Source organism: Pteronotus mesoamericanus, unplaced genomic scaffold (genome assembly GCF_021234165.1).
Source record: "Pteronotus mesoamericanus isolate MK-2021 breed Mesoamerican mustached bat unplaced genomic scaffold, CSHL_Meso_final contig_57, whole genome shotgun sequence".
Classification (NCBI taxonomy): domain Eukaryota; kingdom Metazoa; phylum Chordata; class Mammalia; order Chiroptera; family Mormoopidae; genus Pteronotus; species Pteronotus mesoamericanus.
Genome location: NW_026555203.1, coordinates 1,271,470 through 1,290,538, shown reverse-complemented (window position 1 = coordinate 1,290,538; position 19,069 = coordinate 1,271,470). Strand labels below are relative to the sequence as shown.

Below are 19,069 nucleotides of genomic sequence, written 5' to 3'. Positions count from 1 at the left end.
CTTCCCCCCAACCCCTCCCCACTGGGCTGCCCGTCTCCGCCTTTCCTACTGGTCTGGACGATCCTACTGGTCTGGACGAATGTTTCTTTTTTAACTCCTTGGTTGTCGGACTTCCATACAGTTTGACTTCCTGGAAGTTCTGGTTATTTTTTGTTTTTTAAATTTGTTGTTGTCGTCCTTCTGGTTGTGCGAGGAGGCAAAGTGTATCTACGTATGCCTCCATCTTGGCAGGAAGTCTCTAAAAAATGTTTTTAAAGGTTTTATTTATTTTTAGAGAGGGGGAAGGGAGGGAGAAGGAGAGGGAGAGAAACATCAATGTGTGATTGTCTCTCACACACCCCCTACTGGGGATCTGGCCTACAACTCAGGCATGTGCCCTGACCAGGAATTGAACCAGTGACCCTTTGGTTCGCAGGCCAGCTCTCAATCCATTGAGCCACAATAGACTGAATGAAATGTACCACTTTTTGTTTTACTTTAAATTTAGTAAATCTTTGGAAGATACATGGATAAGCAGAGTACAGTGCAATCTCTCCAGAATGCTTGTCTTTAGCAGAGTGAGGTGTGTGTGTGGGGGGTGTCTATCTGGTTGTGGAGAATATTTCTCTTGAAGTGGCTCCTTTAAGTGCTTATTATCATCTGTAATCCCTTTTTTTGTGAAACAACGTGTCTTTAGCAGACAGAGAGAAACTTCTCTTGTGAGTTTGACCATATTAACTTTCTTTTTGTCTCTTATGAAGGAGAAGACTAAAGTTGTTGAGCCTTTGGACTATGAGAATGTTATCATCCAAAGAAAAACCCAGATTTACAGTGACCCCCTCAGAGACCTGCTTATGTTTCCAATGGAAGATATATCTGTGAGTTCATAACCAATTTTTTAAAGAAGAAAACCTGCATTTGCCAAGCCAGTTCTTACAGCAAGAATGTTCCTTGTCTTCTAGATCTCGGTGATAAGTCGTCAGCGCAGAACAGTGCAGTCCACTGTACCAGAAGATGCTGAGAAAAGGGCCCAGAGTTTGTTTGTCAAAGAAGTAAGAGGCTCAAAGGCCACAGAGGAACATTCATCATATAATTGAAATATTCTTCCTTTAGTGTAATTGGAAAATAAAATTGCTCTCACTTTAGCTGACCTACATAAGAAGTCTATATGATGTGATACAGAGATTACAGCTTGAATACTGTCACAAGTAGCATGTGTTCTGAGTCTTTTTCTTTTGGATTTGAATATTGTCTGCACTTGGAATCTGGGTTGAAGAGAGCATAAGAATTTGCATTTATTGCTGCCAATTGGTTTGGGTAGACACAGTTAATCCCCAAAGAATGATCTGAGTACCAACATTTCCCAAGTGATTTTTAAAGTCTGTCAGCTTATTGTCAGACTTTTAAAAAGTACCTATATGTCTCTTTTTCCTACATATAAAATTATAGATTTCCTCTTTTCTTCCAGTGTATTAAAACCTACAGCACAGATTGGCATGTGGTAAACTACAAATATGAAGAATTCTCTGGGGACTTTCGAATGTTGCCATGGTAAGTTCAGAATTCAAGGGAAGCCTTGAAAAGGAGAATTATTAATTTTTTTTTACCACTTGTTAAAGTTCTTAGTTATAATTTATGGTACAGCAAAGCCTCAAACAACCAGCATGTTTCATAAATGCAGTCTTTTTGGTAACTGAATAGACTTTAACTTTGCTCACTGAAATTCTTTCCAAAATGTACGAGTTCACTTTTTGGCTTTGGTGTATCTGTGTTGACCATAAAGTCATCTTTATTTGACTCTGCATACTGTAGTGAGTATTGTGCAGTGGTGTCAATGAAAAAGCCCAAAGATATTTGGCTCAATTTGATGACTCCAGATATCTTTTGACAAAAGTGCATCTCTTTCAGTCGAGTTGAAGGACTGCTGTGAGAACAGTGGCCCAGGAGCCAGACTGTCAGGGTTCAAATCTTATTTCTACCACATAATTAGCTAGAGATGACCTTGGGCCAGTCACTCAGTCTGTTTGAGACCTCACTTTTCTCCCTTTTCTTATCCATAGCACTACCAACCTCAGAGGATAGCATCAGATAAAGTTTTGGAGAAATATGACTTTGTGTAGCCTTTTTTTAAAAAGATGTTCTTAAAAAAATCCTCACCTGAGGATATGTTATATTGATTTTTAGAGAGAGTGGAAGTGGGGGAGGGAGGGTAGAGAAACATTAATTGGTTGCCTCCTGTGTGCACCCCGACTGGGGATCGAACCTGCAGCCTATATATCTACCCTGACTGGGGACCAAACCTGTCCCCAGTCCTTTTGGTGTATGGGACATTGTTCCAACCAACTGAGCAACTTGGGCAGGACTATGTAGTCTTTTATAGTTTTCAAAGCACTTTCCCAGAAGAGAGAAAATGAACCCTAAAGATGTCCTTTAAAACTGAGTTCTAAGATGACCAATCCAAGGTCATACATCAAATAGATGGAAGAGCTTGAATTACACTGTGTTGCTTTTGGCCTTGGAAAAAGATAAGGTTCTGCCACCTATAACAGCTCTGTCACACATTCCTTGGCAATGTCCTTCTCTGACAAAGTATCAGAGCTTAGTTATATCTTTGCTGCTGGCTGCACATGTGGGAGGGAGTCCTTTATATAAAAGGTAGTATAAGTTTAGTCAGAGGGGAAAATCTGAGTTTGGAAGGAAGGAATTTTTCGTCCTCATGTCTTGGCATTTTCTCGGTTGTGAAAGAAAGAAGTCTGTTGATCTTGTTTTGTTTTAATTTTTTTTGTCTGTTCTGTTTAGTGTCTAAGACAATTCTCTTGCATTTTCAGCAAATCTCTGAGACCAGAAAAGATTCCCAATCATGTATTTGAAATTGATGAGGACTGTGAGAAGGATGAGGTAAAGATTGGGGCCACTGCACTGGTTTCTTCAAGGTCACTTCTACTGAGAGAGATTTCTTTGAGAAACGATGAGGAAAACAATCGTTTTTGAATGATCTTTGGCCAACTTTCAAACTGAGTGTTTTTTAAAAATGAGTAAATGTTGTTGCATTTCCAAATGGAGTTGAGGAAAAATAAATTGAAATGGATTGTGATTTGTATATAGACACGTTTTCCCACCTGTGGGACATGCTTGTGGAGTAGCTGTTCTCTCACTGGGCATGTGGTGTGGTGATTCATCTGGACTCTTCTGCCTTGATAGAGCCCTCATGGGACAGATGGCCCGGATGTCTGTGACATTTTGAGGGGCAATTTGCCTGTTTACCTAATGCAGAAGTCTTTCCATGATGACGGCTCATATGATTAAGTGAATATTGAGTGTCTACTGTGTGCATAGCACAGAGCCTTTCATTCAGTTTTTGACAATTTCAAGTGTAATTAGGCATCTTTGCAGAGGGAGGGGAACTTTATGCTTTAGTTAGAAACTGGGGCAGGGGCCTAGTTCATACCCCCCCAGATATTTGATTAGATGCCTAACTTTTGTTTCACTGATGGCTTTTGTTCTTTTCAGGATTCATCATCTTTATGTTCTCAGAAAGGTGGTGTGATAAAACAAGGCTGGTTGCATAAAGCGAATGTAAATAGCACCATCACGGTTACCATGAAGGTAAGTAGTAGGTACAGTATTTTGTATTTTAAGCATATTCTCATAAGTAGCCTGTTTGGAAAGAATATTTCTTTTAAAAAAAACTTGACAATGAACCGTTGCAAAAATATCTTTAATGAGAGGATTATCACAGATGTATGGAATTTTAAAGATCTGAAACCTCAGGATGAATTTGGAAGTGCAGCTTTTTAAAGAAATGTAATTATTATCTTCTGAATCAAGAAGTTGAAAAAGGCTGGCAGTGGAATAAAGAAAATTCCTTTGAAACAAAAGTACATCAGTGGTTTCTTTTATTTGTTTTTCAGTTACAGTTTACATCCGATATTATTTTGTATCAATTTCAGGTGTACAGCACTGTGGTTAGACAGTCATACACTTTGTAGTGTGTTCTGCCCAATATTTTCAGTACCCACTGGCAGAATACATAGTCATTACAATATTATTCACTATATTCCCTATGCTGTACTTTATGTCCCAATGACTATTTTGTAACCATCAATTTGTACCCCTTAATCCCTTCCATCTTTTTCATCCAGCCCCTCAACCTCTCTCCCCTCTGGCCAAAGTTTCTATGTGGAAATAAATGTAATGAGTAGAGGGAAAATACACAGTTGTATTAGGTGGGGTCCCTTAACTCTGGGAACCTCCAGACTAGCTAGATTAGAAACATACGAAATTAACTACTACATAGAGCAGTACATTAGTACTGTCTAAACTAGAGAGTTTTTTTAGTTTGGTCAGAATAGTGAGTTTGTGACAAAGGTAGAAACAGAGAGGATTTAAATTGTGCAGGGCTCTGAATGCCTCAGACATGAAGTTAGCTTTGTTTGGGAGGCTTTGAAGAGTCATTAAAATCCAAAGGTAAGGGAGAGGATATTTCTGGTCAAGATGGAGGCATACATAAAAACAGCTTGCCTCTTCGCACAAACAGCAAAAATTGCAACTACACTATAAAACAAATATCACCCAGAATCATCAGAAAATTGAGCTGCATGGAAGTCCGACAGCCGAGGAATTAGAGAAGTCACATTCATCCAGATGGGTAGGAGGGGCGGAGCCATGGGGTGGCAGCCCCACACCCATGATAGAGGTTGGGAGGGATGCCTGAGGAGTGAGGGGTCCCAGCTGCACACCAGACCACCCAACCCAGAGGCAGCACCGGGATGATAAGTCCCCGTAAGGTCTGGCTGTAAAAACCAGTGGGGGTTGGGGTGGCAGAAGAAACTGCGGGATTCTCAGGAGTCTCCTCTTAAAGGGCCCACAACAGATTTAGGACTTGCTCAGACTCACTCCCTCTGGGCTTCAACACCAGGGCAACAGCTGGAAGGGCACCAGTGGCACACGGGGAGAAATGGAAGTGTCTGGTGTCAGGGCGAGTGCCAGGAGACAGCTTCCTGATGGACAAAACTCCAGAGGCCAGGCAGTGGCATTGTCCCTGAGCCCTCCCCGACACAGGGCCACAGAGTGGTGACACGGGTTGCCCACCCTAGTGATTACCTAAGGCTCCACTCCATCCCAGTTCCCTGGGTGCTTTTCTGCAGTAGGCCATGCTACTCAGACAGGGAGTCAAAGCAGCGCTACCTCATACACAGAAACAGTCACAGGGAGGCTGCCAAAATGAGACAAAGAAATATGGCTCAAATGCAAGAACAGAACAAAACTACAGAAAAAGAACTAAATGAAATGGAGATGAGCAATCAATGAGATGCAGAGTTCAAAACACTGCGTATTGGAATGCTCAAGGAACTCATTGGGTACTTGAGCATAAAAAAGACTCAGGCAGAAATGAAGGTTACACTAAGTGAAATAAAGAAAAGTTTACAGGGAACAACATTGGTGTGGATTAGGCCGAGAAGCAAATCGAGGATTTCGAACATAAGGAAGAGAAGAACATTCAGTCAGAACAGCAAAAAGAAAAAATAATCCAAAAAAACGGAGGGAAGGATAAGGAGCCTCTGGGACATCTTCACTTGTACCAACATTCAAATTATAGGGGTGTCAAAGAAGAAGAGAAAGGGCAAGAAATCGAAAATTTACTTGAAAACATAATGAAATAAAACTTCCTAATTTGATGAAGGAAATAGACATGCAAATCCAGGAAGCACAGAAAGTTCCAAACAAGATGGACACAAAGGGGATTGCACCAAGACACATCAGAATTAAAATGCCAAAGTTTAAAGATAAAGAGAGAATCATAAAAGTAGTAAGAGAAAAGCCGATAGATACCTACAAAGAAGTTCCCATAAGACTCTCAGCTGATTTCTCCAAAGAAACTGCAGGCAAGAGGGGGCTGGCAAGAAGTATTCAAAGTGATGAAAACCAAGGACCTACAACCAGGATTACTCTACCCAGCAAAGCTGTCATTTAGAATGGAAGGACAGATAAAGTGCTTCCCAGACAAGGTAAAGCTAAAGGAGTTCATCATCACCAAACCACTATTACATGAAATGTTACAGGGACTTATGTAAGAAAAAGAAGATCAAAACTGAACATTAAAATGGCAATAAATTTATAGCTATTGACAGCTGAATCTAAAAAACAAACTAGGCAAACAAGAACAGAAACAGAATCATTGATACGAGATTGTTGGATGGTTATCAGCCAGGAGGGGGAAGGAGGAGAATGGGGGAATAGGTGCAGGGATTAGCAAGTACAAATTGGTAGGTACAAAATTGGTAGGGGGATGTTATGCACTGTATGGGAAATGGAGTAGCTAAAGAATTTATATGTACTACCCATGGACATGAACTAAGCAGGGGATTGTCGGAGGAAGTGGAGGGTACTGGGTGGAAAGGGTGAAAGTGGGAAAAATTGGGACAATTGTAATAGTATAATCAAGAAAGTATATTTTAAAAACCCGAAGGTAAAACTAACAAGCTACTTGTAGATTCTTAGCAGGGAAAAAAATTATTCTCTGGTACAGAATATAAATGTTCTTTCAGATATTCAGTGTAAGATCATGTGGTTTGCTGAGGATGATTCACACTTCCATTAAGTTTTGAAGGTCATTCTGTCTTTCACATTGCCTGCAAGCAGAAACCGTGGGTGTCTACCAAGGGAAGACTCAAATTTTATCTTAATTTAATATTTCACCTGCTGCTTTCCATTTAGTGGTCATGTCCTGTTCTCACTTTCATTTTCAAGCTTTGAAAATAACGAATACAAGTTGTAGGATGCTTTTTATGTGTCTCCTTGCCCCTAATCCTGGGCTTCTGCACATGATGATAAGAGAATCCATTTACTGAGGACTTAATATGTGCCAGGCACCATAGTTAGTATTTTATATTCTGTATCTTATCGATACTTAGTTTATAGATGTGGAAAGTGAAGCACAAAGAAATTCAATGATTAATCCAAGGTAACACAGTTCCTGCTTTAGAGAGGTGCAGCATGTACCTAGGCAGGCTGATGCCTGCCTGGCCTGTGCTCTTCACCAGGACAGTATTGGTCCTTACTAGCTGAGTAGTGAGACTCAAGTTTTTATTGTAACTCCTGTCAGAATTGCTAGGTAAAGAAATGCATGTGTGAAAGTTACAATTCTGTGCAGAATGTCAGAAAATGGTTCTGTGGTTTTTGACTCCACTCCCTTACCATAACATTTTCAAAATATTTAAATGTTTTATCCATACTTAAGCATAAACTAAAACAGTAAGGAATTAGTATCTTTATAAAAGAATTCACAACAGGATTCCTTGCAATGGTGAGTTCATCTAATGCCTATGAATTATAATTTGCTTTACATGTAACTTCTTTAGGAGCCCATATATTGTAAATCAAAATGTAGTCGCCTATAAAAACTATGTGATTTAAATTTTTTTCCATAATTTGTGAAATATAGATTGGTTGATATGGAAGACAGAAAAATAATGCCCCCCCACAAAGATGTCCAGGTACTAATCCTTGGAATGTTCTGTTACATGGCAAAGATGAATTTAAATAGCTAATCAGTAGGTCAGGAGATAATATCCTGGATTATCCAGGTGGGCCCACTGTAATCACAAGGGTTCTTATAAGTGGAAGAGGGAGGCCGAAGAGGAGAGTTAGGGAAAGACACAAGCAGCATCAGAGACAGGTGCTATGTTACTGGCTTTGACAATGGTGAAGGAGCCACAGGCTAAGAAATGTGGGTAGGCACTGGAAGTTGGAAAAGGCTAGGAAATGAATTCTCTGGAAACTCCAAAATGGAGGACGACTCTGCTACAACTTTGATTTTAGCCTGGTGAGACTCATGTTGGGCTTCTAATCTACAGAACTGAGAGGTGGTGCTACATTTGTGTTGTTTTAAGCTACTACGTTTGTGGTAATTTGTTTCAATGGCAATAGGAGACGGGATTCAGTCAGTTGGTCAGAAGTTGATTGTTCTGCTTATGTAATAGCTTTCCCTGAGGTTGCAAACTCCACCGCTTACAGGGGCTAGGCAGGAACTAGAAATTCATGAAGTGGGTGGTGAGTCTGAGGCAACCTGGTGACCGCGTGGCCTGGCTGAAGGGAACAGCTGCTGCTTGTCTCCAGCTAGCTGTTGCTCTGCTGTTGCTGAGCTAGGCTCTTTGCTTTTCCTCTTTTTATCTCCAGCTGTTCATATTTTGGCCTCTTATTTTTTCTTAGTGGGATATAATTCACATACCATAAAAACACTTATTTCTTTTTTAAATCCTTTATCAAACAGTAGGCAAAGGAACAAAAAGAAGAATAAACCAAATTGGTCATATGTGCTACACAGCATTTTAAGGAATGAATAGGGGATAATTTGAAATACAAAGACCATAATGAGATCTGGGAATTGTCTCCGGTTATGGATTCTACTTATCCCAGCTATTCTCCATTATGGATTATGGGTCTCCATTTTGGATTTCTGGGAAGTGAATATATATCCTATATTATTCTGGTTTCTCCTCCTAAGCAATAGCAGTAGTATTGTATTTTAGGATTTATCACAGCTAGAATGGGTATGAGAGGAAAGTTCAGCTACACTCAGTTAAGGTGTCAGAGGGATTTTCTCAAGATATTTTTTTTTCCTATTGTAACTGTTTTAACAGTTATTTAGTTTAGCATCGCTGATATTAGTTGAAACTTGCAGTGTTTACTATATTCTCTCTGCATATAAATAGAGGGCATGTGAGTGTATGGAGCCCAGTGGGGAGCAGATCGGGCATGGGTAGCAGTTTTGTAGTCTCCAGACTGAAATTTGGAGTGAGGGCAAAAGTGGAAGTCCAGGCCTATGAACCAAGGTGCCCTGGGGGACTTGATCTTGTGTCCTTAGGTGTCCTGTTCCAGGGTGAAGGGTTATATACCCTCCTCCTGCTTCAGGCCTAGGAGAAAGGCTAAACTTAAAAGTGGGGTGAGCTGCTGATGCAGCTCTTAGAGAGCTGAGAAAAGCAGAGGCAGAAGAAAAGTGGCAAAGGGGTGACAGAATTTATGAGACATTCTGAAACAAAATTTCTATGTATTTGTTTCTACTCTGATGTCTTTGAAGTGAAGACAAGCAAATGGGAAGATGATTTGATTATGCTATTTGCTTAGTCATTTTCCCGATATTGGTGGCAGTTTTACCTTTGGTGCTCCTGGAGTCCTCCTCGTGCTAGAACCTTCAGCTCACATTGATGAGAAGCTTTGGCTGTTTCAGCAACGAGCACCACAGGGCTAGCTAGAGCTCCCAGAGTTGAGAGCAGAGAACCTTTTGTATTGGAGACTTCAAGCTGTGATAGCCCTGCAAACTCACAGCAGACTAACCAGGAAGCTACAGCAGAAGGATCTGGGCATTCATCATGACTCATTGGCAAATAACAGCCTGCAGGAGCCATGCATCTTCCCTCCTATTTTATCTGTGCCTCCCTGGTGCTCTGTGGCTTGACACTGGCCCGCAGATCACTCTGGGGCAGACAGGGATTAAAGTAGAGCAGCTTGCTGCCTTTTAGAGTGAAGTGTGCATTTAAGGGTCCTTATTCATCTAAAAATTTCTGGATTAAAAAAAAATTGTATGGACTTACTCCTATGCCAAGTTTGAAGTGATGCGTAAACTACTTTAAAGTGTTTTTATAAACAAGTCCAAGTCCTTTTCCTGAACATTTTGACTGTCAGAAATAAGGGAATGTAATAGCAAGGAAGGGAAAAATAAAAGTATGAGAGAAGGGAGAAGAAAAAGAATGAAGGAAAGAGAAGAGAGTCAGCAAAATCCAGTAGGTGAAAGGGAATTAGAAGACACCTACTGTAAGGTCTTTTGAGAAAGCAGCCATGTGACCTGTAATGCGATGTAAATAATGTAAGCAAAGTAGTTCATATATGGGATGCGTTAGAAAGTTAAACCTCCCTGCCTAGCTGCCAGAGAATTTCCAAGAACATTCAAGTCGATGGTAATGGGTCTAGGGTAAAAGGAGCCGGTGAAGGAACTAAGCTGAGTTCTTCCTATTGGAAGATTATATGAACCCATATTTATGGATTAAATGTTTGCATTTTCCCCAGTATGTATCTTCCCTCCAGTTCTAGTCTGTTGTTTAGATATAGTCTTCACCATTTTCTACAGTTACAATTATTTTCCCAGAGGCGCTTTCTGAACATTCCTGTTATTGGCTGAGAAAGTAGCCCAGAGGAATCCAGGCTACAAGAGAGCGGCTACTGATGTATGTCCATCCACAAGTCTCAGTTTCGGTGCTCTGGCACTTCCTTTGACTCAGGAGGATGCTGGCACCACACAGCTCTTGCAGAAGCTCTGTGGGTTGTCTGGGCACAGTGACCATTGGACTGAGAGCTTATAATTTGCTTTGTTCTTGGTGTTCATGTTAAAACAGGACAAGCCTTGTCATACATGATTAATTTCCTCAATTAGTACTTTCTAGTTAATGGGAACACACCCATTGCCACTCTTCAATTCCTGCAAAAGTTTTGGAGAGAGGTCTACGGTGTCACAGAAATGAAACGATCCCTTTGACATACTCCAGTCCCCACAGAAACCTATTCATTTCCATTCTCTCTTTCTCAAGTAGCTGCTAGATACATCTGCTTTTTTTAAACTTCTTTCTGTATCAGTGAAGGAATTTAATGTGGGCTAGCTAGCTATGATATTGGACATGACCTTCCCCTGGTATTTAGAACTGTTTTTCCTAAGGGATATAATGATATATGGAATAAGGAAGAAGCTGCTCTTCAGGGTGGTTTTTCATTTAAAAATATCCGCTGCAGATTCTTGGCCAGTCCTCGGGACACCCACCTTTATGCATCTTGGCTCAGTTTGATCACATTCCTCTAGCTTCTTCCTCCCCATCCTTAGCAATTAAATGTTGAAGTGCCTTGGTATGTTATCGGGGTTGCAAGTTCAACTGGTTGATATATGACTCTATTTTGGTACCCGTTCCTTTTCTTACTTTTTTTTGCACAAAGGAGAGTTATTTGCTATATAGTTAGAGCCTAAAAGTCCCTAGTTACTCTTTGACTGTTACGGGAGGGTTTTTTTCCCCCTTTTGCAATGGGCGAACAACAAATCAAAAGAGGATTTTACCTAAGAAAGCACATATGATATAAAATAATTACTGGGAGGCCAAAGTAAATGTGTTTGTTGGAACAAAAAGAAGAGAAAATCTTTTATCTTTGATATATTACTGTGTTGTATTTCCAAGTCTAACACACTGTCTCTCACAGCTAACATGGATTACACTCATTTTATGGGTAAGGGATTTCTCATTAGTTTTCTGTATTTTGCTTTCCTTATTCATCGATGACTATCAAATTATTTGTTAGGGGCTTCTCATATGCCAGATACTATTAGGAATTAATGAATTCATCACCAAAAGTATATTGAATACTAGCACAACATGTTAGCATTGTGCAGTGTAACATGTAGAGCTTAAAACCTATTTGGGGGGGTGATGAGACAATACAAATAATGCATTGTTCAGTGGTGGTACAGATATCAAGCGTTATGTGAGCCCAGATCACTGTGATCTGTGGTCAGAGAAGGCTTCCTCGAGGAGGTGGGGCCTCAAAGGAAGGGAATCAGAAAGGTGGGTGTGGCAGATAATATGTGCAGGGCAGTTGTATTGGGAGAAGTTGGGTAGTCATGGGAGATAAAGTTGGTTTGGTTCTTTGGTATTTCCCTGTGCCTCATTTTCTCTTCTGTAGCATGCAGATGATAATAGTAATTACCACACAGGGTCATTATGAATATCAGATGATATGAGGAAAGCACTTAGCCCGACAATGTGGTGGAGTAAGCACTCCATAAATGTCAGCAATTGTTAGTATTTTACATTATTAGTAAGATTGTGGGAGCCTCTTGAGTCCCAGATCAGGCATGTGAGTCTTAACCATGTGGGTAATTGAGGGTCATTGAAAATTTGAGCAGGGTCATGAGATGTGGAAATAAATCTGGTAAACAACTCATTTGTAATGAGAAATGTGGATTGTAGACCCCTCCTACTAGATTTTGCCTTAAACTAAATAGTTAGAAAATCTCCAGTGCCCAGATATGGTGTGATTATTTAAGAAAAGTTATTTGATTTTTAACCAGTTTCCCAGAGGGTGTGATCCATTAAAACTTGGTAGGACTGTAAAATGATACGGTGGAGAGAGATGAGTGACATTAGATTGCCAGCCTACTGGTAGGGGTTCTTGAGCAGGGTATAGTACTTGCCATTCTCCTGTAATCAACTACGACTCATTTTGCTGGTAAGTTGTGGGGTTTTGTTCCTCACTGTGTCTTTTGTCTTTACATAGAACAGCTCTGAGACCCAGTATATCTCTTGCTCTCTTGCTTTGCCCCTTTTCTCGTTGCCATTTCTGTTCTGTCTGAGACATTAGTCAAGTCAGTTTCCCTGGCCCCATTTCTACATTGTACCTGGCCCACCTACTTTGCCTATCTACGTTGCTAAAGCCTTTGGAGCATCCTTTCTCGGGGCTTCTGGTTCACGTAATTTAGCAGAAAATAATTACCCTCTAGGTAACACATATAGGTAAACATCCTTGAGATATATTTATAAAACGATAAAGGGGTCTGCTAAATTAGAGGATACTAGATGCTCAGAGTTTCTTGCCTTCCACCTTTGATTCAGATGAGTGATAAAAGGCCTTTATTCCTGCTCCAGAAAGGGTCATGTTTAAAAGGTTGTCATCCAGACAACTCAGGGCCTTCAGAATGATCTCCTCTGGCTTCCTCTATCTTTTATTCTTCTGGGTGGTCTGAGTGGGCCCCTTGTCAGGATTCATGCTTCTCACTGAATAAGGTGGGAAGTTTTCAGCTGGCTTTACCATCTAGGAAAAATAATAAAGGGGAGGAGGAGGAAGAATATGGGCATTAAGAAACACCATTCTGAGAGAATCGAGATGGCGAAGAACTGAGTGGAAATCACACTGACCTGCTCCCAGAACCAACCGGAATTACAACTAAATTGTGGAGAAATCACCTGGAACAAACAACGGAACAGTAGTGAGAGAGGAGCCTTGTAACCTCGGAGAAAGAATTGGCTGTAGCGCAATCTAACGATCACTTACCCTGGTCTCCGGCAAAGGCAGGGGCAGAGTGGGCTAGAGACACCTGAGGAGAGACTGGGGAAGGAGGCTTTAGGGAGAGAACTGAGAGAATAGCCAGTGGGATCTTAGTGATGACTCATCCCCCATGCGGCAGCAGCCATCTTGCTCAGGCAGAGAGCACTCCCCCGGAGCAGCACCAGCGTCAAAGGACCCAATAGCCCTGCCCCCATGTGGGATTCCACCCCGCCCTGTGCTGTCTAAGCTGCCTGCTGAGTGCAGAGTGGCAGCCACAGACAGTAGATCCCTGGCTAAAGGATCTGGTGACATTTGAGGAGAGACTGGAGATGGAGGCTTTTGGCAGAGAATGGAGAGAGTAGCTGGCAGGATCCCAGTGCGGACGCCTCCCCCATACGGCAGCAGCGTGAAAGGACCTAATAATACTGCCCTCAGGAGGGACTCTGCTCCGTCCTGAGCTGTCTAAGGTGGCCCACTGAGTGCAGAGTGAATAGATTAACAGCTGAAGGAGACAGTCACAAGCAGTAGATTACTTGAAGTCTCGAACCGACTGCCTAAGGTTATATGGGATCAGCATCTGACATCATAAGAGGCAGATCCAGAAAGTAAAAACAGCAGTCTCCAACCACAGAAGTTCGTTCACATCACAAAGTCAGGAAATCAATACAGATCAACTTAAGAATCAGAAGCAAAAGAGAAGAGTCTCACAAATAATGGGAAGACAAAGAAATACGCCCCATTCAAAGGGAAAGGAGGAATCCCCACAAAGACAACTCAGTGAAATAGAGGCAAGTAAACTGTCAGGTATTGAGTTCCAAACAACAGTTCTAAGGAAGCTCAATGAGCTCAGTGAGCTCAGAGAGAATTACAAAAAACTACACGGAACCTATGAGGACCTTACCGCAAACTATATCAGCATGAAAAAGGACAAAGAAACTATCAGTAAGAGACACGAGGAAATGAAGAATACAATTTCTGAATTGAAGAACACAGAAGAAAGAATCTAAAGCAGGCTAGATGAAGCCAAAGACCGAATCAGTGAGCTGGAGGACACAGTAGCAGAAAGCTCCCAGAAAGAGCAAGAAAATGAAAAAAGACTCAAGAAGAATGAAGAGGCATTGAGGGAAATGCAGGACAACCTGGAACATAATAATATCTGTATAATAGGGATACCAGAAGGAGAAGAGGATGAGGAAGGAATAGAGAACCTGTTGGAAAAAGTCATGATAGAAAACTTCCCTAATTGGAGGAGAGAAAAAGTCTCACAAGTCCAGGAAGCACGGAAGGTCCCATTCAAGAGGGCCCAATGAGTAGCAAGCCAGGACACATCATCATGAAAATGGCAAATATCAAAGACAAACAATCCTAAAGCAAGCAAGGGAGGAAGAGGTAGTAACATATAAGGGAGTCCCAATACGGCTAGCATCTAACTTCTGAACAGAAACACTGCAAGCCAGAAGGGAATGGCAAGAAATATTCCACGTCATGAAAAGCAAAGACCTACAACCAAGCTGCTCTACCCAGCAAGGCTCTCCATTAAAATGGAAGGCAAAATACGGCGTTTCCCAGACAAAAGAAGGCTAAAAGAATATACCTTCACCAAACCAGCACTGCAAAATCTGCTAAAGGGACTGCTTTAACATGGAAAAAAGAGTCTATGAATACTCAGTTCCTTCCAGAGTTGCCAATACTTGATATTACCAATATTTTTAATACTCATTAATCTGATTGTGACAATGATGTTATTTTAATGTTCCTTTACTACTTGTTGAAACTAAACCTGCTTTAGTATATTTCTTGCCTATTTCTATTATTTTTTTATAGAGCTTTAAATGACTTTTTGGTATTCTTTACCCATTTATTGATTAAAGGTGTGTAGAACTTTTTTTCCTGGAAAAAAAAAAAAACAACAACCAAGAAGCAAAAAACCTATTAACCATGTTTTAGATGTGTTGGAAATACTTTTCTATTCTATTCCTTGTCCTTTAACATTTATAGTTAAATGTTTAATATAGTCATTGTCAGTATTCACTTTATAGCTTCTGGGGTGGAATATTTTACTTTAGGTCATGAAAAAGATTAGTTCTGTTTTCTTCTAAAACTCCTTTGATTCTACATAATGATTTTTATCTCACCTGAATATTTCATGTATAATGTGTGAAATAGGGCTCTGTATTTGTTTTATTTCAAGTAATAGTGGTCCATGTACCTTATTTGTTGAATAAGCCTTATTTTCCCCCATTGATTTGAAATATAAACTTAATCATACATATATTAATAAGATATATATGTTTGTCTCTAGAATGTTCTTTATATGTCATTGATCTACTTGATTATTTCTGTGCTGGTGTCATGTTGGTTTAATTGCTGAGACTTCATAATGGTTTTAAATATTTTTAAATATTTTATAATTAACATTGTCATATAAAAACATTTAAAAAAATCAATCTACATTTAAGAAAGAAAATAATAATAATCTGCTATTTCATCTTCACGATTGGATGTCAAACAAACTGAATAATGTATTTTGATGAGAGTCCCCCATCCAAGCCTACTAATAATACTATTAAACATTAACATGTTTAAAAAGAAAAAAGAAACACTTTCTATTGTATGAAACTGCTAGAAAACTTGCACTGGAGAATGATTTATTCATTCATTCCTTACTGATTTTGCAAAATTTTATTGAGTGCAGGCATTGCTATAGGTCCTAGGGGGTACAGCAGTGGATGAGACATGGACCTTAGCAATCTAAGAGATGGATAGCAAATAAATAAACAGATAGATAAGTAAGATATATTTGAAGAGTAACCATTCTATGAAAAAAGTAAAATAAAATAGGTGGTACAATGAGGGCAGTTCATCCTAGAAGACCTCTTTCAGGAGGCAAGGTTCAAGTAAAGACCTGAAAAAATAAGGGAGAGAAGAATGCGGGTATGTGGGGAAGAGGAGTGCTTGGGCTGTTTAAGGAACAGCAGGTAAAGCAATGTACCTGGAGCAGCATACTTAGAGATAAAGCCCGAGAGATAATTTGAGGCCAGATCATGTACATCATCCCAGGGTATGGTGAGTATTCTGGGTCTTCCTCCAACCTTGATGGGAAGGCATTGAAAGGGCGTGGGCAAAATTCTCTTTGTCTGTATCACACGATTCTCATTCCATTTCCAAAATTGACTTGCCTGTGTGAATTTGGGTGAGCTCTTGGTCTTTTAGTTTGCTGTTAGATAAGATGTGGATAATGATTCTTATTCCCGATTCACATGAAAACAATTAGTTATTGGTTACAAAGGACTTGAGGCCTTCAAGAAAGTCATGTTTCTGATTTTCCTTTGGGTTCCACATGAGATATTGAGGCTACTCCTTTCTTCTTTGAAAGACACCTTAAAAGTTTACCAGAAGTTGAAACCTAACATATATCATAGAATATTAGAATGAGAAGAGATCTTACAGATCTGTTTAGGCAAAGACTGATTTATACAGTAATGCCTTCTAAAAACTTCTTTACAGACTGTGTGCCTTTTTTTTTTTTTTTTTTTTTTTTTTTTTTAGCTTGTAGGAAATCGCTTGGGGGAGGGTGGCTCCTAGCATAGGAAGGCTGCTGTGTTATTCATTCAGTTTTAATAAAATTAGGTGTAGATCATGAAAAAAAATGATCTTGCAGATCATCTAGTCTGATCCCATCATTTTCAAAGTGAGGAAAGTGAGAGGAAAGCAGAGTCTTGAGGATAATCTCACTACTGGATGAGAATTAAGATCATTCAACTTGCTGGCATCTGCTTTCTCCCCAGATTCATGAGCTACCTACCTCAGTGTTACATTTAGACATAATTACAATGTTAAAAGAAGTGATTTACTGTAATTTCAAATCTCTTTCCATCTCTTATGTAATGATGTGCTTGGCTAATACTGGAAGTGACAGCTGCCACAAAACATCTTTGCTTGGTGAGGCATCTATACATGAAAAAATCTTTTCAGACTATAATTTGACTCTGTGCCACAAATATTTGCTCTGTGTTTTCCTTTCCCCTGCCCCCCTCTTTGTTGCTGGCTATGGACTCTGCAAGTGGATTGTACAGACTGTACCACGAAGTTTTAGATTTGATCATTGTTCAGAGTTAATCTGGTTGTAACTTTTTCATACCAATTTGTGCCTCAAAAATATATTTTAATTTGTTATAGTTATTATAACTTTTTAAAAAGTAGTATTTTGTTTATTTACAATAAACTCATTATGTAATTTTAGGTCTTCTGATTCCATCATTTTAATAACAGATATGGATGAACCACTGTCATGAAAATAAGCAAATATATATGTATATATACTTACCATTATGATTAATATTTACTTATATATCAATCTAGATTTCTTCAACTATAGCTCCAGTAAACTTAAATGTGGGTAAATCAGATATGAGAATATATGTATGTACTACGCGCACACGCACACACACTTTCTGTACCTTTGTATCCTAATGTAGTAACATTTACTTGCTTGGCGTTGAAGAACAAAGAGATATTTTTTCCCTTGGACTCCTTTCTGTTGATTTGACATAGCATACATGGCCACTCCCTGAAATAGAAACTGTGGCATTTACCAGTCTAACCTGTTAGAGTGTTCTTCCCACTGGTATATTAGTGTCATGCGTTGCAAAATCAATGATGTTGAAACAACTCCAAAATAACTGCAAGCCTATTATTTCTATTTACTGGTTTTACTAAGAAGAAATGCCCCTTAACAGATTTCTGTATTTTCTTTACTTGTGCTATGAAGAAATAAATTGTTGATATTTAAGGTACTTCGCCAGAAGTGAAGCAGTTTTCAAGAATGATCTTGCCAAATAATACTCTTTTCACAATTACAAATCTTAAAGTAGGGATCATAACTGGATAATTGGATGGGTGAAAATGGCAAGCTTAAATCTGAAAGCAAACTTCTACAAACAAGACGATATGCATTGGAATGCATTTCCTCACTAAAAGTGTATTTTTTAGTTTTTCTTCCCATTCCCTGAAAGGATTTTAGATCCATCAGCCTGGGTAACTTCACTATAACAGATGCTTGACATAGCTTGGAGTTTGTGAGTTATTGAAAGAAGCATAGATTCATCAGAAAATTCAGAATCCTCTTTTATTACCTCCTTCATCAGGTCCAAGACTCTTTGGAGGGGATAGTAGAGGGATAGTGTGAACGAATTGGGTTGTCCTCCTCCTCTTCCCCAATTCCTGTGGCTTTTGCTGTGAGTTGTAGTAACAGGCTGCTTCTTAACTGTTGTGAATCCCTAGCTGTAAAGGAATAGCACAATCCCATTGGGCCTATTGACTCAAATTTCAGCATTCAGGGCACTCAACAATTGGTCGGTAACCAGTGACTCTCGGTGAGCACATTATAAGCTGGACTTTCAGAAGTAGGGACACTGGAGTGGCATAGGGGAATGCAGTAAGATGTGCAGGTGAGATATGTGATAGAGGAGGGCGTTTATATTTACATTTACACTTGAATTTGTGATAATGTGATAGAAATGATAAGATACCAATCATGGTTTGCAATTAAATGAGAAAAGGATGCTATAGTGAAATGAATAGTGATCCAGATAACAAAAATACTTTATAAACTTTAAAGTCTTAAAGCCTCTTCTCTAGATATTTGATTAACTGAGTAAATCACTTGATTTCAAATTCTCCATCTTAAAAAAATGAAGATAATTATAATTCCTAAAAAATTCTCAGAGTTGTCTGAGGATTGTCCAGATATAATTCCTGTGGCAAGCTTTTCGAGGATTTTAGTTCAAAGAAACTGTTCAAATGCAATGTATATGTAATGTATCATTGCTGTTTTTTCCTTATAGGTATTCAAGAGACGGTATTTTTACTTAACTCAGCTTCCTGATGGTTCATATATTCTCAATTCCTATAAAGATGAAAAAAATTCAAAAGAATCTAAAGGTTGCATCTACCTGGATGCCTGCATTGACGTTGTTCAGGTAGGGCTATAGAGGTAATATTTCTTTTT

General features: G+C 39.5%; 1 protein-coding gene across 2 annotated transcripts in view; it reads left to right on the top strand.

The window, feature by feature from the left end:
- Window positions 1-19,069, top strand: part of DOCK11 (dedicator of cytokinesis 11) — a 175,127-nt gene that overhangs the window by 42,642 nt on the left and 113,416 nt on the right. For both annotated transcript variants that reach the window (XM_054580328.1, XM_054580327.1), the window contains exons 2-7: window positions 741-857; window positions 942-1,031; window positions 1,448-1,530; window positions 2,808-2,877; window positions 3,490-3,585; window positions 18,906-19,040. In XM_054580328.1, coding sequence (XP_054436303.1) covers window positions 741-857; window positions 942-1,031; window positions 1,448-1,530; window positions 2,808-2,877; window positions 3,490-3,585; window positions 18,906-19,040 — 591 coding nt within the window. The remainder of the gene's footprint in view (window positions 1-740; window positions 858-941; window positions 1,032-1,447; window positions 1,531-2,807; window positions 2,878-3,489; window positions 3,586-18,905; window positions 19,041-19,069) is intronic.